The sequence below is a fragment of the Odontesthes bonariensis genome, chromosome 11, assembly GCF_027942865.1.
Source record: "Odontesthes bonariensis isolate fOdoBon6 chromosome 11, fOdoBon6.hap1, whole genome shotgun sequence".
Lineage (NCBI taxonomy): Eukaryota > Metazoa > Chordata > Actinopteri > Atheriniformes > Atherinopsidae > Odontesthes > Odontesthes bonariensis.
In genome coordinates, this window is record NC_134516.1 from 36,157,350 (window position 1) to 36,173,066 (window position 15,717).

At 39.4% G+C, this 15,717-nt stretch overlaps 1 protein-coding gene across 1 annotated transcript; it reads left to right on the forward strand.

The window, feature by feature from the left end:
• The first annotated feature begins 208 nt into the window (after window positions 1–208).
• LOC142391264 (zinc finger BED domain-containing protein 5-like) lies at window positions 209–2,017 on the forward strand. Its single transcript, XM_075477035.1, has one exon. The coding sequence runs from the start codon at window positions 209–211 to the stop codon at window positions 2,015–2,017; it is 1,809 nt and encodes a 602-aa protein (XP_075333150.1).
• The last annotated feature ends 13,700 nt before the right edge of the window (window positions 2,018–15,717 follow it).

Consider the following 15,717-nt stretch of genomic DNA (forward strand, 5'->3'; position numbering starts at 1 on the left):
TAATGTGCTAAAAATAGATGACACTTCTCCACGCTGTCAGGATCCACTGGCAGACTTGGGAAAAACTGGCGGATGAACATTTGACCAATATACCACTCTTCCCCCGTGACTGTGTGTCTGATCACATGCCCTTCCGCCAGACAAAGAAGTGCCGTACAACAGCGGAACAAACCTAACCTAGCAACAGAAACAGAGAGCTAATGGAAAAATGGCGAAGCGTCAGGGAGACGAGAATGCTGAATGTCTCAAAAAGAAAAAGAGAGGGTACCATGAAAGTTACATTGAGTTTGGCTTCATTGAAGCAATGGACAAAATTAGAGCCGAATGCATCTTTTGCAGTGAGAAACTGGCAAATGAAAGTTTGAAACCCTGCAAGCTGAAGCGACACCAGACAACCAAACATCCCGAGACGGTGGGTAAACCCAAAGAGTTTTTCCTCAGAAAAAGGGAACTCGTTGTCACAAACAGGCCCCAAAACATTAAGGACAGTTTTAATAAAGCGGGAAGAGACCAGACGCAGGCAACGGTTGCATCTTTTGAGTGCTCTCTCCTTATTGCGCAAGCCAAAAAGCCACACAACATTGGGGAAACGCTGATTAAACCTGCTTGCATTAAAATGGCTGAGTTACTATGTGGACCGCAGGTGGCTAACAAATTTAAGACTCTACCACTGTCCAATAACACAGTGAAAGACAGAATCGACAGAATGGCAGGAAACGTTGAGAACACACTCGTCGAAAAAATCAAGACGGGCCCGTTTTCAGTCCAGCTGGATGAAACTACCACTGTGGCACAGGAGGCAATTCTCGTTGTGTATGTACAGTACATTGAGGAAACCGAGCTAAAACAGGACATTCTTATGTCTGTTAATCTCACAGGCACCACAAGAGGAGAGGACATTTTCAGTGTAGTTGATACGTACTTCACAAAGCACAATATTCCCTATAAGAATGTAGTTGCATGCTGCACAGATGGAGCCGCCGCAATGATGGGGAAAAATAAAGGCTTCAACAGCCGTTTGAAGGAGAAGGCGCCCCACTGCTTAGTGTTTCACTGCATGATACACAGACAGGCACTGGCAGGCAAACACCTCTGTGAAGATCTGAACGCAACCTTAAAGACTGTGGTAAAAATAGTCAACTTTATTAAAGCTCGTCCAGTCAACAAACGGATCTTTGCACAGCTGTGCGAGGATGAGGCGCACCAGACTCTCCTCCTTCATACCGAAGTGCGCTGGTTGTCCCGGGGCAGAGTGTTGGTGCGTTTCATGGAACTTAAAAACCAAATAAGGGAATTCTTAACCGTTCATAACCAAAAACTATCCGACGAAATGACAGATGAGTTCCTCATTAAGACTTCATATCTGACGGAGATATTCAGTCTGTACAACGAGGCAAACAAACGCATGCAGGCCGCGGATGCCAACGTAATGGAGTGCAAAGAGACAGTGGATGCATTTGTGCGCAAAGTGGAGTATAGAAAGAATAAATTGGCAAAGGGAGACCTGCAACAGTTTCCTTTGCTACTTGAACAGTCAGGGGGGAAGTTACCTGATGCTTTGGCCAGACAGTTCACCGGCCACATGGAGAAACTTCAGGAGGAGATGCACTCGCGTTTCTCGGATATTAATGAACATGTCTCAAAAGATGCATGGGTGATGGACCCATTTCTCGCAAAAGAAGAGGATGTGGAGTACCTCCAGGCTGAGGATGAGCTTATGGATATAAAGTCCAATTCTCTCTGTAAGCGGTTTTATGCTGAACATGGATACAAGCGGTTTTGGCTTGTGAAAGGACCAGGAGTCACCCCGAGACTTGCTCATCATGCGACCACCAGATTCATCTTGCCATTTGCCACAACATACCTGTCAGAGACTGCATTCAGCGCTCTGGTCACCATCAAAACAAAGGCACGCAATAGGCTTGATGTGCACAGTGACTTTCGTTTGGCTGTTACCAAAGTCACACCAGACATCCCATCACTGGTTCAAGAAATACAGTCTCAGAGCTCTCATTAAAAGACAGGCTGCCTGGACTCTTAAGGTGTGTGTATGACAGTGAAATTAAAAGGAGCTCATAATACAGAGAAAAATGTGTTCCTAAAACTTTAAGTTCTGAAGTTTATATATTGTAATTTTACACAGATTTCCCCTCATTGTTCCATGCAGCTATTGTTTTTTTAATTTTATTTTAGCAGTGAATAAATTGAAATATAATAAAGATAGTGTTTTTCAAATAAAATAAGTTATGATGTAATTGTGTGTGTGTGTGTGTGTGTGTGTGTGTGTGGGGGGGGGGGGGGGGGGGGGGGGGGTGTCGCCTAAGTTTACAATGGTAAAAATGTGGGTCCCTCAAGAAAAAGGTTGGGAATCACTGCACTACGCCACGGACCACCCCTGTTGTATTATTTATTTTATAATTGTAAAAGTCTGTTGCTGTCTGCTGCAGAACCGGAAAAGAAAGTAATCGGCGGATCCACCAAACATGGAGAAGGGTACGGAACTTTTTAAAGTTTTTTAAAAAGTTTTAAAGTTCTTTCAGACGGATGACCAAAGTTTGTTTGTTTGTTTGTTTATTTGCACTAAAAAATGAACATTACACAGATAAAACAGAAAATAAGACAAGATGTGCAGGAGAAGTCATAAAAAACCCGAATGGGCTTACAAGCGGCCCCCCCTCCTAACAAATAACAATTACAAAACTATATGAGCTTCGGACATAGGCTTACGTCTGTGCTTATACACACACACACACACACACACACACACACACACTCAAATAAATGCAATAAATTATATCTCAGAAACATATGATACCTCAGAATACAATTAAATAGTCCAAAGATATATTTGAATGAAATAAAAATAAAACGAAAAACACAAATGAGTTAAAAAATCTATAAACTTTGCTTCAGCCTTCTTTTAAATGCAGATAATGTTGAGCATGTTTCACTTAGATGTTTTAAACCGTTCTACAGCACAACACCTTGGTAGATAAATGAAAATTTTACAACAGCAGTTCTACAGAAGGGGATATGCAAATCATTCCTCCTTCTTGTGGAATAAGAATGATAATAAAAATTAAACTCAAAATAATTATGAAAATGCTTGGGTAAAGAAAATGGAAAACATATGACTTTGTACATCAAGATTCCAGTTTGATACTTATTCACATCATAGATTGTTAGTATTTGTAATTTTTTAAACAGAGGTGTGGATGGAGCTAAATATAGAGAGTTAGTGGCAATTCTTACAAAGGATTCTTACAAAGGAGTAAGAAGGATAAGTGCTAGCGCAGATTAAATTGCAATAACAGATATGAGGATAAATTAAGCTGTAGTATAAGGTTAATAAAGTACTTATTTTTAAATAGGGTTTAACCTTTTTTATGATACCTAAGGATTTTGAGACCTTCTTGCACACATATTCACAATGATTCTTAAAACAAAGTTTCTCATCAATATTGACACCTAAAAACTTTGCTGATGAAACATTGGAAAGTAAGTTGTTATTAGTATAAATTTTAGTTTTTTCTGGATTGTAATTGGATTGTAATTCTTATTCTTGTTCTTAAAGATGATGAAACTAGATTTTTTGACATTAAGTGATAATTTATTTAACTGAAACCACTGAGCAAATTGAATGAGCCCAGAATTTGCCTTATCAATAAGTGAGTCAAGATTACTGTCAGTAGCAAAGAGAATGGTGTCATCAGCAAATAAGATAGGTGACAAAATACTCGACGCTTTTGGTAAATCATTAATGTATATCAAAAACAACAACGGACCCAAAATGGACCCTTGTGGAACTCCACATTTCAGAACATCCCGCTGTGACAGTTCATCATTAAAAATGACATATTGCTCTCTGTTGTGTAAATAATTTTCAACCCAATGCAGAACCTTATTTTTAAAACCATAACAAGACATTTTTGATAATAAAATTTTATAATTCACAGTGTCAAAAGCTTTTGATAAGTCTAAGAAAATTCCTAGAGCGTATTCATTTTTCTCGAAAGCAGTTGAAATCTTTTCTCTAAGATGCAAGAGAGCCATATACGTAGAACAATTCTTTCTAAAACCATATTGGTGCTCATACAAAATATTATTGGCATCCAGATGCTTCAAAATTCTAGCATATACCAACTTCTCAAGTATCTTAGAAAAGCAAGGGAGAATTGATATAGGGCGATAATTCGAAAATACAGATGGATCATCGGCTTTAAACAGTGGAATGACCTTGGCAAGTTTTAAATCTTGTTGAATAATACCAGATTTACGGAGCCCGGTGGAGATCAAACAATATCTTTTTCAGGGGGTTTCAAGGAAGCGTTCTCTCACTTTTCAAAGTGTGCCCTCGCTTTATTAAATCGTGCGCTCGTCTAAATAAAGCGTGCGCGCGTATACATAAACCGTGCGCTCGTCTTACTAAAACCGTGCGCTCACTGCCCCTCAGTCGTGCCCACATTATATACCTTGTGAGCACAATAAACAAAAGTGTGCCCACGATCTGTAAGACGTGCCCACGACATTCTGTATGGCAACAATAAATCCAAATTGCTTGAAACGTTCGCACGTTGTATTAATTGTGGCCACGAAATCTAGACTGTTACCATTACAGTGTGAGCATCTCACCTTTTTAATCTATTTGGAAGTTGCTTGGAATGGAACAGTAAGTGCATTGTGCTATGGCGAATGTATGCCTAAGCAAGTATTATGGGACGAACAGTGTCCCTTAATGTAATGTATAATTCAAGTGCTTGGTCTGGACTGTTTGTCAACTGTAACCCTCGTTCTTGCATTATGCCTGTGCAAAAATCAAATACATCGATGTCGCATGGTATGGAGTCGAGGAAGGTGCATTTCCTCTTGCAGACGGTCAGATTGGCTTCATCGAGAGGAAAGAGATGATCTTCAGCCCCCCACAGATGCGGAGCCAGGTGCATTATATCCGGTATTCCAGCCGGAACACCTGGGTTTCTGGACGGACGGATGCGATGTGCATTCTTGGATGCTGTTCAATTCATCCTGGGGAAAAAATTAACGAATGCAAATAAATATTTTAGGATTTTCATTTGGCTACAGCCCTGACTTGGGCGCCTTACAAGGCAGCCTTGAGAACAGGTGAGGGTGTGTGAAGTACTTTGAGTCAACTAGGCTCATGATGATGCCATGACTGGACGCCAAGGTTGAAAGAATATTCTTGTATTCCATACCTAGCCCATGGTAAACCCTGATTAAGTCCATTTCAAAATGGTGAAGAATCATATCCTGCTGGTAAATTTGGCTCATGATGTTATGAGAGTGTGGAATCGTGGCCACGCTTTGCTTACTTGTGCCAATTTTAATTAGGCTATACATTTCTTAAATAACGTTAACACGTTTTGTGAATCATGACCACGCTTTAGTAAATTGTGGTCACGAGGTATATAACTTTGTTACTACAACGAGAGCACGAAACTACTAAATCGAGCGCACGATTTAGGTAAACGTGCGCGCGTTGTATTTCAACGAGAGCACGTTTTGGTTAAATGAGAGCGCACTTTGCAAAGTGAAGACACGTTTCAGTAAATTGTGCTCACGAGGGATATAACGTGAGTACGACTATATTACAGCGAGGACACGACATTAGTAATTCGAGCGCACGATTTAGGTAAACGTGCGCTTGCTATATTTTAAGGAGAGCACGGTTTGGTTAAATGAGAGCACGCTTTTTAAAACGGGTGCACGCTTTCTCGACACCCCAATATATTTCACCTTAAGACTCAAGGGGCTCCGTACAGATTCAAGTGATAAAGAAAAAATAAATGTTAAAGGAACAATAATTGCGGGTGCAACTTTTTTGATCAAATAGGCTGTAATTTCGTCATGGCCAGCAGAGGAGTTTTTAAGATTCTTAATGATTTCAAGTATTTCTGAAGGCTTTATTGGTTCAAAATTGTTTAAGGAAGGATAACCTTCATTTATAAAGTTAGAAGGAGAATCATCAACATTTTCAATATGCTTTGCTAGACTTGGACCCACATTTATGAAGAAATTATTAAATTTTTTAGCAATTTGTGTAGGCTCTGTTATCATTAATGTGCCATCCTGAAATGTAGCCTGGGATGGAGTAGAGGAGTTTTTCTTGTTGAGTCTTCTAAAATATCCCATGTAGATTTTGAATTATTTCATGATTGGGTAAATAAATCACTATAGTAATTACGTTTAGCGTTTCTAATAAGGTGATTGTATTTATTCCTATAATTCTTGTATGTAGCGCAATTTAGAGGACTAGGGCTTTGCAAATACCTTTTATATAACTTGTTTTTCTTTAAAGCAGATTTCCTAAGTTCTACAGTGAACCATGGTTTGTTAAGGTGTGCAGAGTTTCCTTTGCCTTTAGAAATAAGAGGAAAACATTTATCAAAAACAGAATAAAATTTTGCATAAAAATTATTATAGGCCATATTCACATCAGAAACTTCATACACTGTTTCACAGGACATCTTTGCTAATATACTTGAGAAGTTGTTAATGTTATTTTCATTGAAATTTCTAAAACAAGTTCTCTTTGATTTCTTTGTAAGCTGTTTGTTGAGTATAGAAGAAAACTGAAAAACAGGAAGATGATCAGAAATATCTGTATAAAGGATACCAGATTTTATGACATCAGTCAAAGCATTAGTAAAAATATTGTGTAGAGGATTGGCTAGTTATTCTTGTGGGCTTGCAGATAAGGGGATAAAAATAATTTGAAGACAATATATTTATAAGGTCATCTATGTTCTGTTTGTTCTTGTCTAAAAGATTAACACTGAAGTCACCTAATAAATAGCAAAGTTTACCCTCTTTATCAACAAGTTCCAAGACATCTAGAAGACATTCATTAAAGTTGTTGATATCTGTATTAGGAGGACGATATATACATCCTACCATCAATTTTCTTTTCTCAGATTGCACCTCAAGAAAAACACATTCAGTATTACACCCATGAAACTTCATTTCAAAGTCAGATCTCTGTTTGAATTCATGATCCTTTTGAATATAGAGAGAGACTCCTCAACCTCTACTTCATCTATATTGGTGAATGGCTGTGTAACTATCGAATTTAAATAGTGAATGGATTTCATCATTAAGCCAAGTTTTGGTCAATGCAATTATAGAAAAAATGTGGTTCAGTGATGAAAGATAATGGAAAAATTTATCATAGTTTTTTGGGAGACTTCTTATGTTCAAATGGAGAGAAGAAAAGGTTTTGGACTCTTTACAAGATGCAGTGAAAGAGTTAAACTGGTCTTCAGAAAAATAACTACATGTAGAAGGATCATAAATATTAGACTGTTTCCTGTCATATGTGTTAGCATTTGTTGGTGCATATTCTGATGAAAAGAATAAAGCAGGATTAAAGCAGGTATTAAAGACCTTGTCATTCTGTGGCTCAAAAGGATGAAAAACCAAGTTGTTATTGTTTGTAAAATTTGGATGGCCACTACCAGAACAAAGATTAATGCACAATTTCATTTGTTTTTTCCTCGGTAAACACGGAGCATGTTCTGCCATAAGATAAACAGCAAACTGATGACATGGTCATGAGCGCCTGGGCAACAGTTTAATGTTCATCCTCCACATTTGAACCAATGTGCCGCTCTCTCGTTGGACGCTCGCTCATGGGTCGCACTATGAGTCTATCATAATTCAGATAGGCCCATTCCCCCCTTGCTCTTGCAGCTCTCATCTCAGGTAGCAGTTCTTTTCGCTTTTGACGCACAGTCTCTGAATAGTCTTCGTTGATGTAGATATGTGAGCCTTTCAGTTTCTTTGCTTTTGAAAGTATGAGCTGTTTGTCTTTGTGTCTGAAGAGTTTGACTATTATGGGTCTTGATCTTTTATCACCACTCTTCAACAGCTTCCCAAGACGGTGTGCACGTTCAATTTCAATGTGCTTTTGGTCAATATTCAATTTGCCATTAAGAATTTCTCTGATTTTTTTCTCTGAGTCAGACCATTTTTCATCAGGTGATTCTGGGATGCCATCAACTACAATGTTGTTCCTCCTGGACTGGTTTTCCAGATAGTCGACTTTAGCCATCCATTGTTTGTTATCAGCTTTCAGAGCTTCTGTGTTGGATTGAAGATATTTGATAGTGCCAGATGTCAAAGACTCAAAAGTGGTTTTCAATTCATCAACTTCTTTTTGAGAGTATTCTAGGCTCCTTTTGAGATCCTGTACTTCTCTATTCAAGTCATCACAGCGTTTATTGTTTGAGTCATGTATCATTTGAACAAAACCCTTGAAGCTGTTTTCTTGTTGTTTGATTAGGTCTTTATAGAAAGCTTTTTGTTGATCCAAGAGGTCACGTACAGTTGAAAGAGAAATAAAATCCTCTTCACACTTTTTAGGTGGCATTTTTCAGATAAACAGTCAAAGATTAAACAAGAAAGTCCTACCAGTCACGTTACCAGTCACACTGATGTTAGTTTGACAGGAGCTGGATCACAATGTTACAGCTGAAGATCCAGGCTACACACAGGCCACAATGCAGCAGGAGATATGCCACAATGGTTATTGCCTGGGCATTTGCTGGGTGCTGGGCTGCAGCTGGAGCTGGAGCTGGACCAGTATGGAAACAAGCTGAAGGTAGCTGGGCCTCAGCTAGAGTTAGGCCCTGAAGGCCTAGTAGCAGTGCTGCTTCTCAGGCTGATTCACAGCAGAGGTAGAAGCAAAGTCATCTGTAAACACTGCCAAGTTGAATTGTCTTCTCAGCGTAGTAGTTCCAGTCTAAAATATCACTTAAAGGCAAAACACACAACTGATAGCAGCAAGTCATTCAAGGAAACAGACAGTGGAGCGAGGCTTCTACATAAAAACTACATAAAGATGCTGATGTTAAAAGTGTGTTTGCACAACAAATGTTATGGCACTTTCCTTCATGTGGCAGCACATTTAAAATAAAGCTAAATGCTAAAAGCTATACACTACTTTTGAATTCATTTTTGGATTCTGCGTACAAATGCGATTAATCGCGATTAATCAGGGAAATCATGTGATTAATTAGATAAAAAAATTTATTCGTTTCCCAGCCCTATTTAAAAACATGTTAGATTATATATATTTTGATATATAAGTCGCACCGGACTATAAGTCGCAGGACCAGCCAAACGATGAAAAAAGTGGAAAATACGGTAAATGTGTTAAAAAAAATGTGTTCAAAATCAAAATTGTCATCAAATGCAAATTAGATTATTAAATCTTCTACTATTATAAACTTTCGGTCACAGTAAACATTTTCCCTTTGCCTTTTAAATGGCAAGTTTTCTTTAATTAAAAATCCTGGCATTTAAAGGGTAATGGTCCATGACTCAGCTCGAGGGTGGTATTACAGATGTATGACACGGAGAAAGTGCAGGGCGTACACGTTTTAGCTCATCGACTCTGTCCAGGCTTCCATCAGTCTGATCCTCTTTTCATCCCTGACCACACATCTCTCATGTTGGTTTTCTGGAATTTACTTTCAAGCTTTGTCTTCTTTCAGCTGTCCTTGAACAATAACTCCCTGTGTCCCTCCCTGAAGGCTCCTTGGACCTTGGATCAAAGGATCGGATTATTGGCTAAAATACAATCAGACTGAGTTATTAAGTGCATGTAGACACCTTAATCTGACTAAGAACTGGATCGGATCGGATTAAGACCCCGAGATAACTGGGTTGAAAGTCACTCTAAACCTGCTTGTAGACGCTGAAGCACGTGGTGAATCAGACTTTGCGTTCTGCGCATGCTCCAGATGTTTTCCCGGGGTCGTGACCCGGAAGTCAAAGGAGACGATATTCCTGTTGTTGTCGCCGTCAAAAACAATCAAACAAGGCGATGGAGAATGCTCCGTTGGGTATCGAGTTTGTGCAACAAGCAGCTCATCACAGACCAAATGTAGAGGGACATAGCTTCATCTTGCTCTGCGTTCTCCATCTTTCTCCAATGCCTGAGTTTGTTGTTGTTGTTGGTGGTGAAGAGGTCAACAGGAAGTGGCTCTATTAGCAATAGTTGGAATGGGTACAGCGCCACCTATCATACCGGGGTATGACACGCTTTGTGCCTCTGATCCCATTCATTCACCGCCATATATCCAAGGAGAATTACCCTTACTCAACTCATTCTCATTGTAATTTAGCCAATAATCCGATCCGTTCAGTGCCATGTGACCCCATTGAGTGACACATGTGACTGTAACAACCCTCTCTGCTTATCAGATGATACTCCCCACCATCTAGTTCACAACTGAAGAGGCCTTTGAGAGAGGGCAAACGTCTTCAAGATCCAAGAAGAAGTCCAGCTGCCCTTATTCAAGCTCTTATGATTACAATGGACATAACTTTCCTGTCTGCAGTGGTTTTGTGGCACACTCCACCAGGTACGTGGCTACTTCCTGGACTGCCTTTAAGGTGCTATCCATTGCAGAGATATATGCAGCTGCATCATAGACTTTCCCATTTATGTGGCTTTAAAAGACCATTTAAGACCACAATGAAGGTCTAAGTGAGGTACATCATAAGTTATGACCATAACTACAAATGTGGCCAAACGATGATGTCACTGTCTCTTGTCCCTTGGAACAGGGTGAGGTGTCCCACCGGCAGTAGGAGGCTTGTTCACCCGGGTGTAAAGTATGTATCGGCTGTGAACGTAGCCTTTTAAGGTCAGTCAGGTGACTGTATTGATATCAGGTCTCGAAGAGAGGTGGAGGAATGGTATCATACGAAGTGAGAGACCATAATGACGGTCAACGTTTGGTCCAATAGGACCAGAGTTATAGTCAGAACTTACTTTATTTTGGCCATTCCTTATCTGTTGACCTGACCTAAGACTTTCAAAGGACAAAAGTTGATCAAGCTTCGCCTAACTCTACCTGCCTCAATTCTTGTTAATTACAAATCATGAAAGCATCGAGTATAAATTTCTCCCATCCGAATCTTTTTATCCCCCTGAACAACCAGGCAGCCTATGCCATGGGATAGGAATCTATACTCATTTACATTTGGTGAAATTCTGAATTGACTTTCTGTTGTCTGGGTTCCATATTTTCTGATATTCATGCCTTTTTTTTCTTTGTTTTTCAGCATACAGCCTCTTGAGGTCATGTGTAAAGAGATCTGATCCATAAATACTTGAGCAACACTACCAGACAGAGAAAACTAACGGCAAAAGAACAAATATTTTCAGAATCGCTCTACTGTCGGAGATAAAACAGCAGAGACACACCATTGTTAAACACAGGCTGTTTGACAGCTGAGATTCAGACTGACTTCCTGCTACAATTAAAAATATGAATTCATTAAGGAATATTCATTTAACAGTTTATCAGTGTCAATGTACAGAAACCCAGAGCGGACGTGGTATGTATAAACTTTTTTCTGATAACGTGGTATGTATAAACTTTTTTCTGATAACGAGTTAATTTACCAATGGTTTTCGAGGCCACTTTTTCTCCCCAGTCCACCCCCCTGTTTATATGTGTTTAAATGTATTTCTGGCAAAGGTTTTTACCCATTTTTACCCCCCTTTCATTGAAAACTGAATAAAGTGCCCTGTGAATCAAACATGGAATGTGGAGCATTTGTGTAACAATTCTGCTTGTGAAAATGCACAAAGCAAATCCCGCTGGTGTGACAAGCATTTGAAGAATGGAATCAGGTTTAACACACACCAATCATGCCGAAATTGTTTTCTCTAAATAACGAGATAAATAACTCGTGCATCATTCGGTAACAATGGAGACGGCCTGGTCCCCTCAGCTGGTCACTGATGAAGTTGACTATATCAGCAGGATCACTGAGGTGTAAACGCCTGTTGAGCTGCAGTCCAGCCGGCCGTCTCCTTAAATGACGCGGGCTGATATGAAAGTTATCTCTACAAGACAAACAAACTGCAGTTTCAGCTGTTAGACCTCGACAGATGTAAAATCTGATGCGTTGATCTATGTCGGGTTCTCCAAAATCTGACATTTTCAGCTTGAGTCCGTTCTTGGAAAGGCTTTAAGAACACTAAGAAACTGATCATGAGCATTCAAGAAAAGGTAGTCATCTCTTGATCTCGAAAACCATCGGTAAATTAACTCGTTATCTCGAGATCATCAGAAAAAAGTTTATACGTAGCACGTCCGCTCTCGGCTTCCATACTACAGCTATTTAGACATATGAAGAGATCATCTTCATGTGACCTCTTCATATGTCTATGACAGCTACAGCCAGTGGCTACGGAAGCTGTTCGTGGCAGCTCTCGTAGGTTGAAATCAAGACGAACACATCATACACAATATTAATTCGTTATCTCGAGATAACTATCTTTGTTGTCTCGAGATAACGACATAATTATCTCGTTATCTCGAGAAATACATAAAAAAAAAAGTTCATACATTCCACGTCCCCTCTGGGCTTCCGTATCAATGTGCTCTGAGTACTGAAACATTTTATTTTACAAGTCATAACAACCTTATTCACCTAACTCTTACCTTATCTGATTTATTTTTGTTCAAACCTGATATCCTGTTGCAGACAAATGACTCAGATCTGAGGCAAATTGGGGGTTTGATTGGAGGTCATCAATTGCTATGAGGGAAATTTTCAAAGATGGGATTTGAGAGGCTAATGGAGACCTCTTTGATATTCTGGAGCCATAAGCAGCGTGATGATTAGGTTGCTTCACAGTTTTACAACAAGATGTCAGTGGTGGTTAGTCATTAGACTGATGATATGTGTCTGGGAGGTGGAAGCATGGGGCAAAGGAAAGGGAAGTTAAAACACTTGTTGGTGAGTTAAACAGTAAGACAACTTTGTCAGAACTCTATTAAAACACGTAGCGCCAGAAGCAAAAGACCTGCAAAGTAAATCTAGATGCTCACTGTGCTCCAAAGAAAATGGAGACCCACAAGAGATTTGTGTTTCATTCCCGCAAACAGCAGCAATGTGAGCCCTGTGACAGATTTCTGACTTGAGGCGCAGTTAGGCTGTTTAGGTACCAAGGAACTCAATGATCTGAGATTGTTTTTGAGCGGTCAGAGAAACAGAGGTCACGCCTGATGGAGCCATCGCTGCCAGGCCAGTGAACTTTTCCACATACATTTTAGGACTTTCAACGAGACGGTAGAGATGGGACCGAGTCACACATGTGCCAGTCTCAAGTAAGTCTCAAGTCTTAGCTTTCAAGTCTCAAGTAAGTCCCACACAGGTCAAGATCCATGACGACGCAGCTCTAATCCTTGTTTCCATAACAACAAAGGAGTGGGAAGACACAGTCCCACCCCTTTCTCCGTCAGCCATCGGTTACTGTATAAGTTTAAGAATATTATTCACAAGGTGTTATGAATCATTGAGTAACCGTGTGACAGAAACATTAGCTCGATTTGAAATATTCTCCTCCCTTATAGATCTCATAAGGACCTTTTGTACAGTTTTATCTGAACACCTCTTCGCCTCCACACACAAGCTGTTCCACACTTTCACAGAAACACAAAAACTTGCTTTGTATATTTTGCCGGTAATTGATTACTTTTTGCTCTGAACAATGCTTGTACTGTTTTTATTTTCATCAAATTCGCCATTTTCAACGATTGAAGATGTGTGAACAGTGAATTTGGTAAGGTCCCTGTAACCTGCATCGTCGTGTAAAAAGTTGTTGCCCCACACCTCTGCACCATAGAATATGGAAGGATTAACAATCTAACACCGGTTTGGCTTTCCTTCAAACTGCAATGCTTCTGGATATTTAAAAATAAATATTTATTATGACCTTTCCAGCTCAGTCTATCATCCATCGCTACCCCCAAAGTAATCTGTTTTCATTAACCCTTTCAAAATCAATCCCATTTGTTTTAATCTTTGAATATGCATTTAATCCTCTATTTCTAAATAAAATCATTTTTGTTGAATTCAAATCTAAAGACAGTTTGTTTATATCAAGTCAAATCTTCAATTTATTCACTTCAGGAGTCGTCTCATTCAATAAAGGCAAGGCGAGTTTGTCTGTACGGCACAATTCAATAACAAGGCGATTCAAAGTGCTTTACAGATATATTAAGTAATATTAAGGTGCAATCTGTTGGTTTCCTTAGCTAGGAAATTGTTTTTGAATTGGCTCTATATGAACGAATTGGATTATTTTATAAATAATTATGATTACAATTAATTGAATTCCAATTGGCTTGAATTGGACTTTATTATCTAAGTGCCTTGAGATGACATTTATTGTATTTGGCGCTATATAAATAAAAATGAATTGAATTGAATTAAAACAGTAGAAATAAAAAGCACAATTTAAATCTTAAACAAAAAAGAAAGAAATAAGAACAATAGATAAAATCAGATAAAATCAGTAGTTAAAATATGATTAAGTTTTGAAACTCAAGCTTCAGATTTGGAGCTTTATTCAAACGCAGCTGAAAATAGGTGTGTCTTCAACCTGGACTTAAATACACTGAGTGTTTCAGCTGATCTGAGGCTTTCTGAGAGTTTGTTCCAGAAATGTGGAGCATAGAAGCTGAATGCAGCTTCTCCATGTCTGGTTCTGTCAGGGTTAGGTGGCAGGACACAGATACGGACTTCAGAGGTGAAAGCAAAACTTGGTTTATTCAAAAAAAAAAGGGATTAACAAAAAGCGCGGCTGAGCCGGGAGACAAAACTAGACTGTGGAAAAATAAAACATGATTAAGGCTGAGACAAAAAACAAAAAGACTTGGCATGACAAGAAAATACTTAACTTGGTTGAACGTGGCGTGGCATGGCGTGGCGTGGCAAGGGAATGGTGAGATCGGGGAAAGAAATCACAAACTGAAAGGGGAGCCTTGAAACTAAATACTAAACTGGGAGTGTTTGGTGAATGAGTGCAGCTGCAGATAAAGCAGGGGTTGTACTTTGAGGGATATAGATAGCAGAGATGGGGACTCGAGTCGCTGTTTTGATGACTTGTGACTTGACAAAAAATAAAAGACTTGAGACTCGACTCGGAAGTTCAAGACTCGGCACTTGACTTGAGACACGATGACTTGAATATTCAGTTCATGTTTTCAGTTTGAATATAAAATTAATAAAAAAATAATATCGATTGGCGATATGAGAATGGCATCATGATTGGATCACTATCCTGTCAATCAGTCATGCCCTCTCTACATACCTTCAGTGTTTATTGGAGAGACCCGCCCACTCATATCAGATATGCATCAACATGTCAGCGGGAGGGGGACCGAGAGTCATTGGCTGTGTTCGAAACCGCCTACTACATACTTGAAAACGGCATACTCATCTGACAGTATGCAGAGCGTTTACACACAGTGCACTTCACTCCTGCCCGAGCCGAAATCAGCCAGCCTAAAAAGCTGATTTCGCTTAAGCTATAAACTCTGTAAATATATAACTTTAGCAACATTTGACACATTTTCAGGCGAGAAAGTAGTCATTTAGACCCCCAAGGTGTTGAAAATCTGACAAAATACCGGCTATTTACAATTTTGTTCCCACGAATTCGCCGCTAGTAAAGCTAGCCGCAGTGAGCAACGCACTTCCGGTTATGCCGTTTTGACTGCTCTCGTCCCGTTAACGGAATTTGACCGTTCAAATGGCGATGGGCGACGTCACGTTGCATCTTGGGTAGTTTGAGTGTGACAAGTAACCTCATGATGAATACTCAACATTTCGGCGAATCTAGTATGCATCTAGTGTACATCCGGGAACTTAAAAAAGTATGACTAGTAG

Coding starts and splice junctions, on each gene's coding strand:
- LOC142391264 (XM_075477035.1), top strand. CDS start 209: ATGGCGAAGCGTCAGGGAGACGAGAATGCTGAATGTCTCAAAAAGAAA.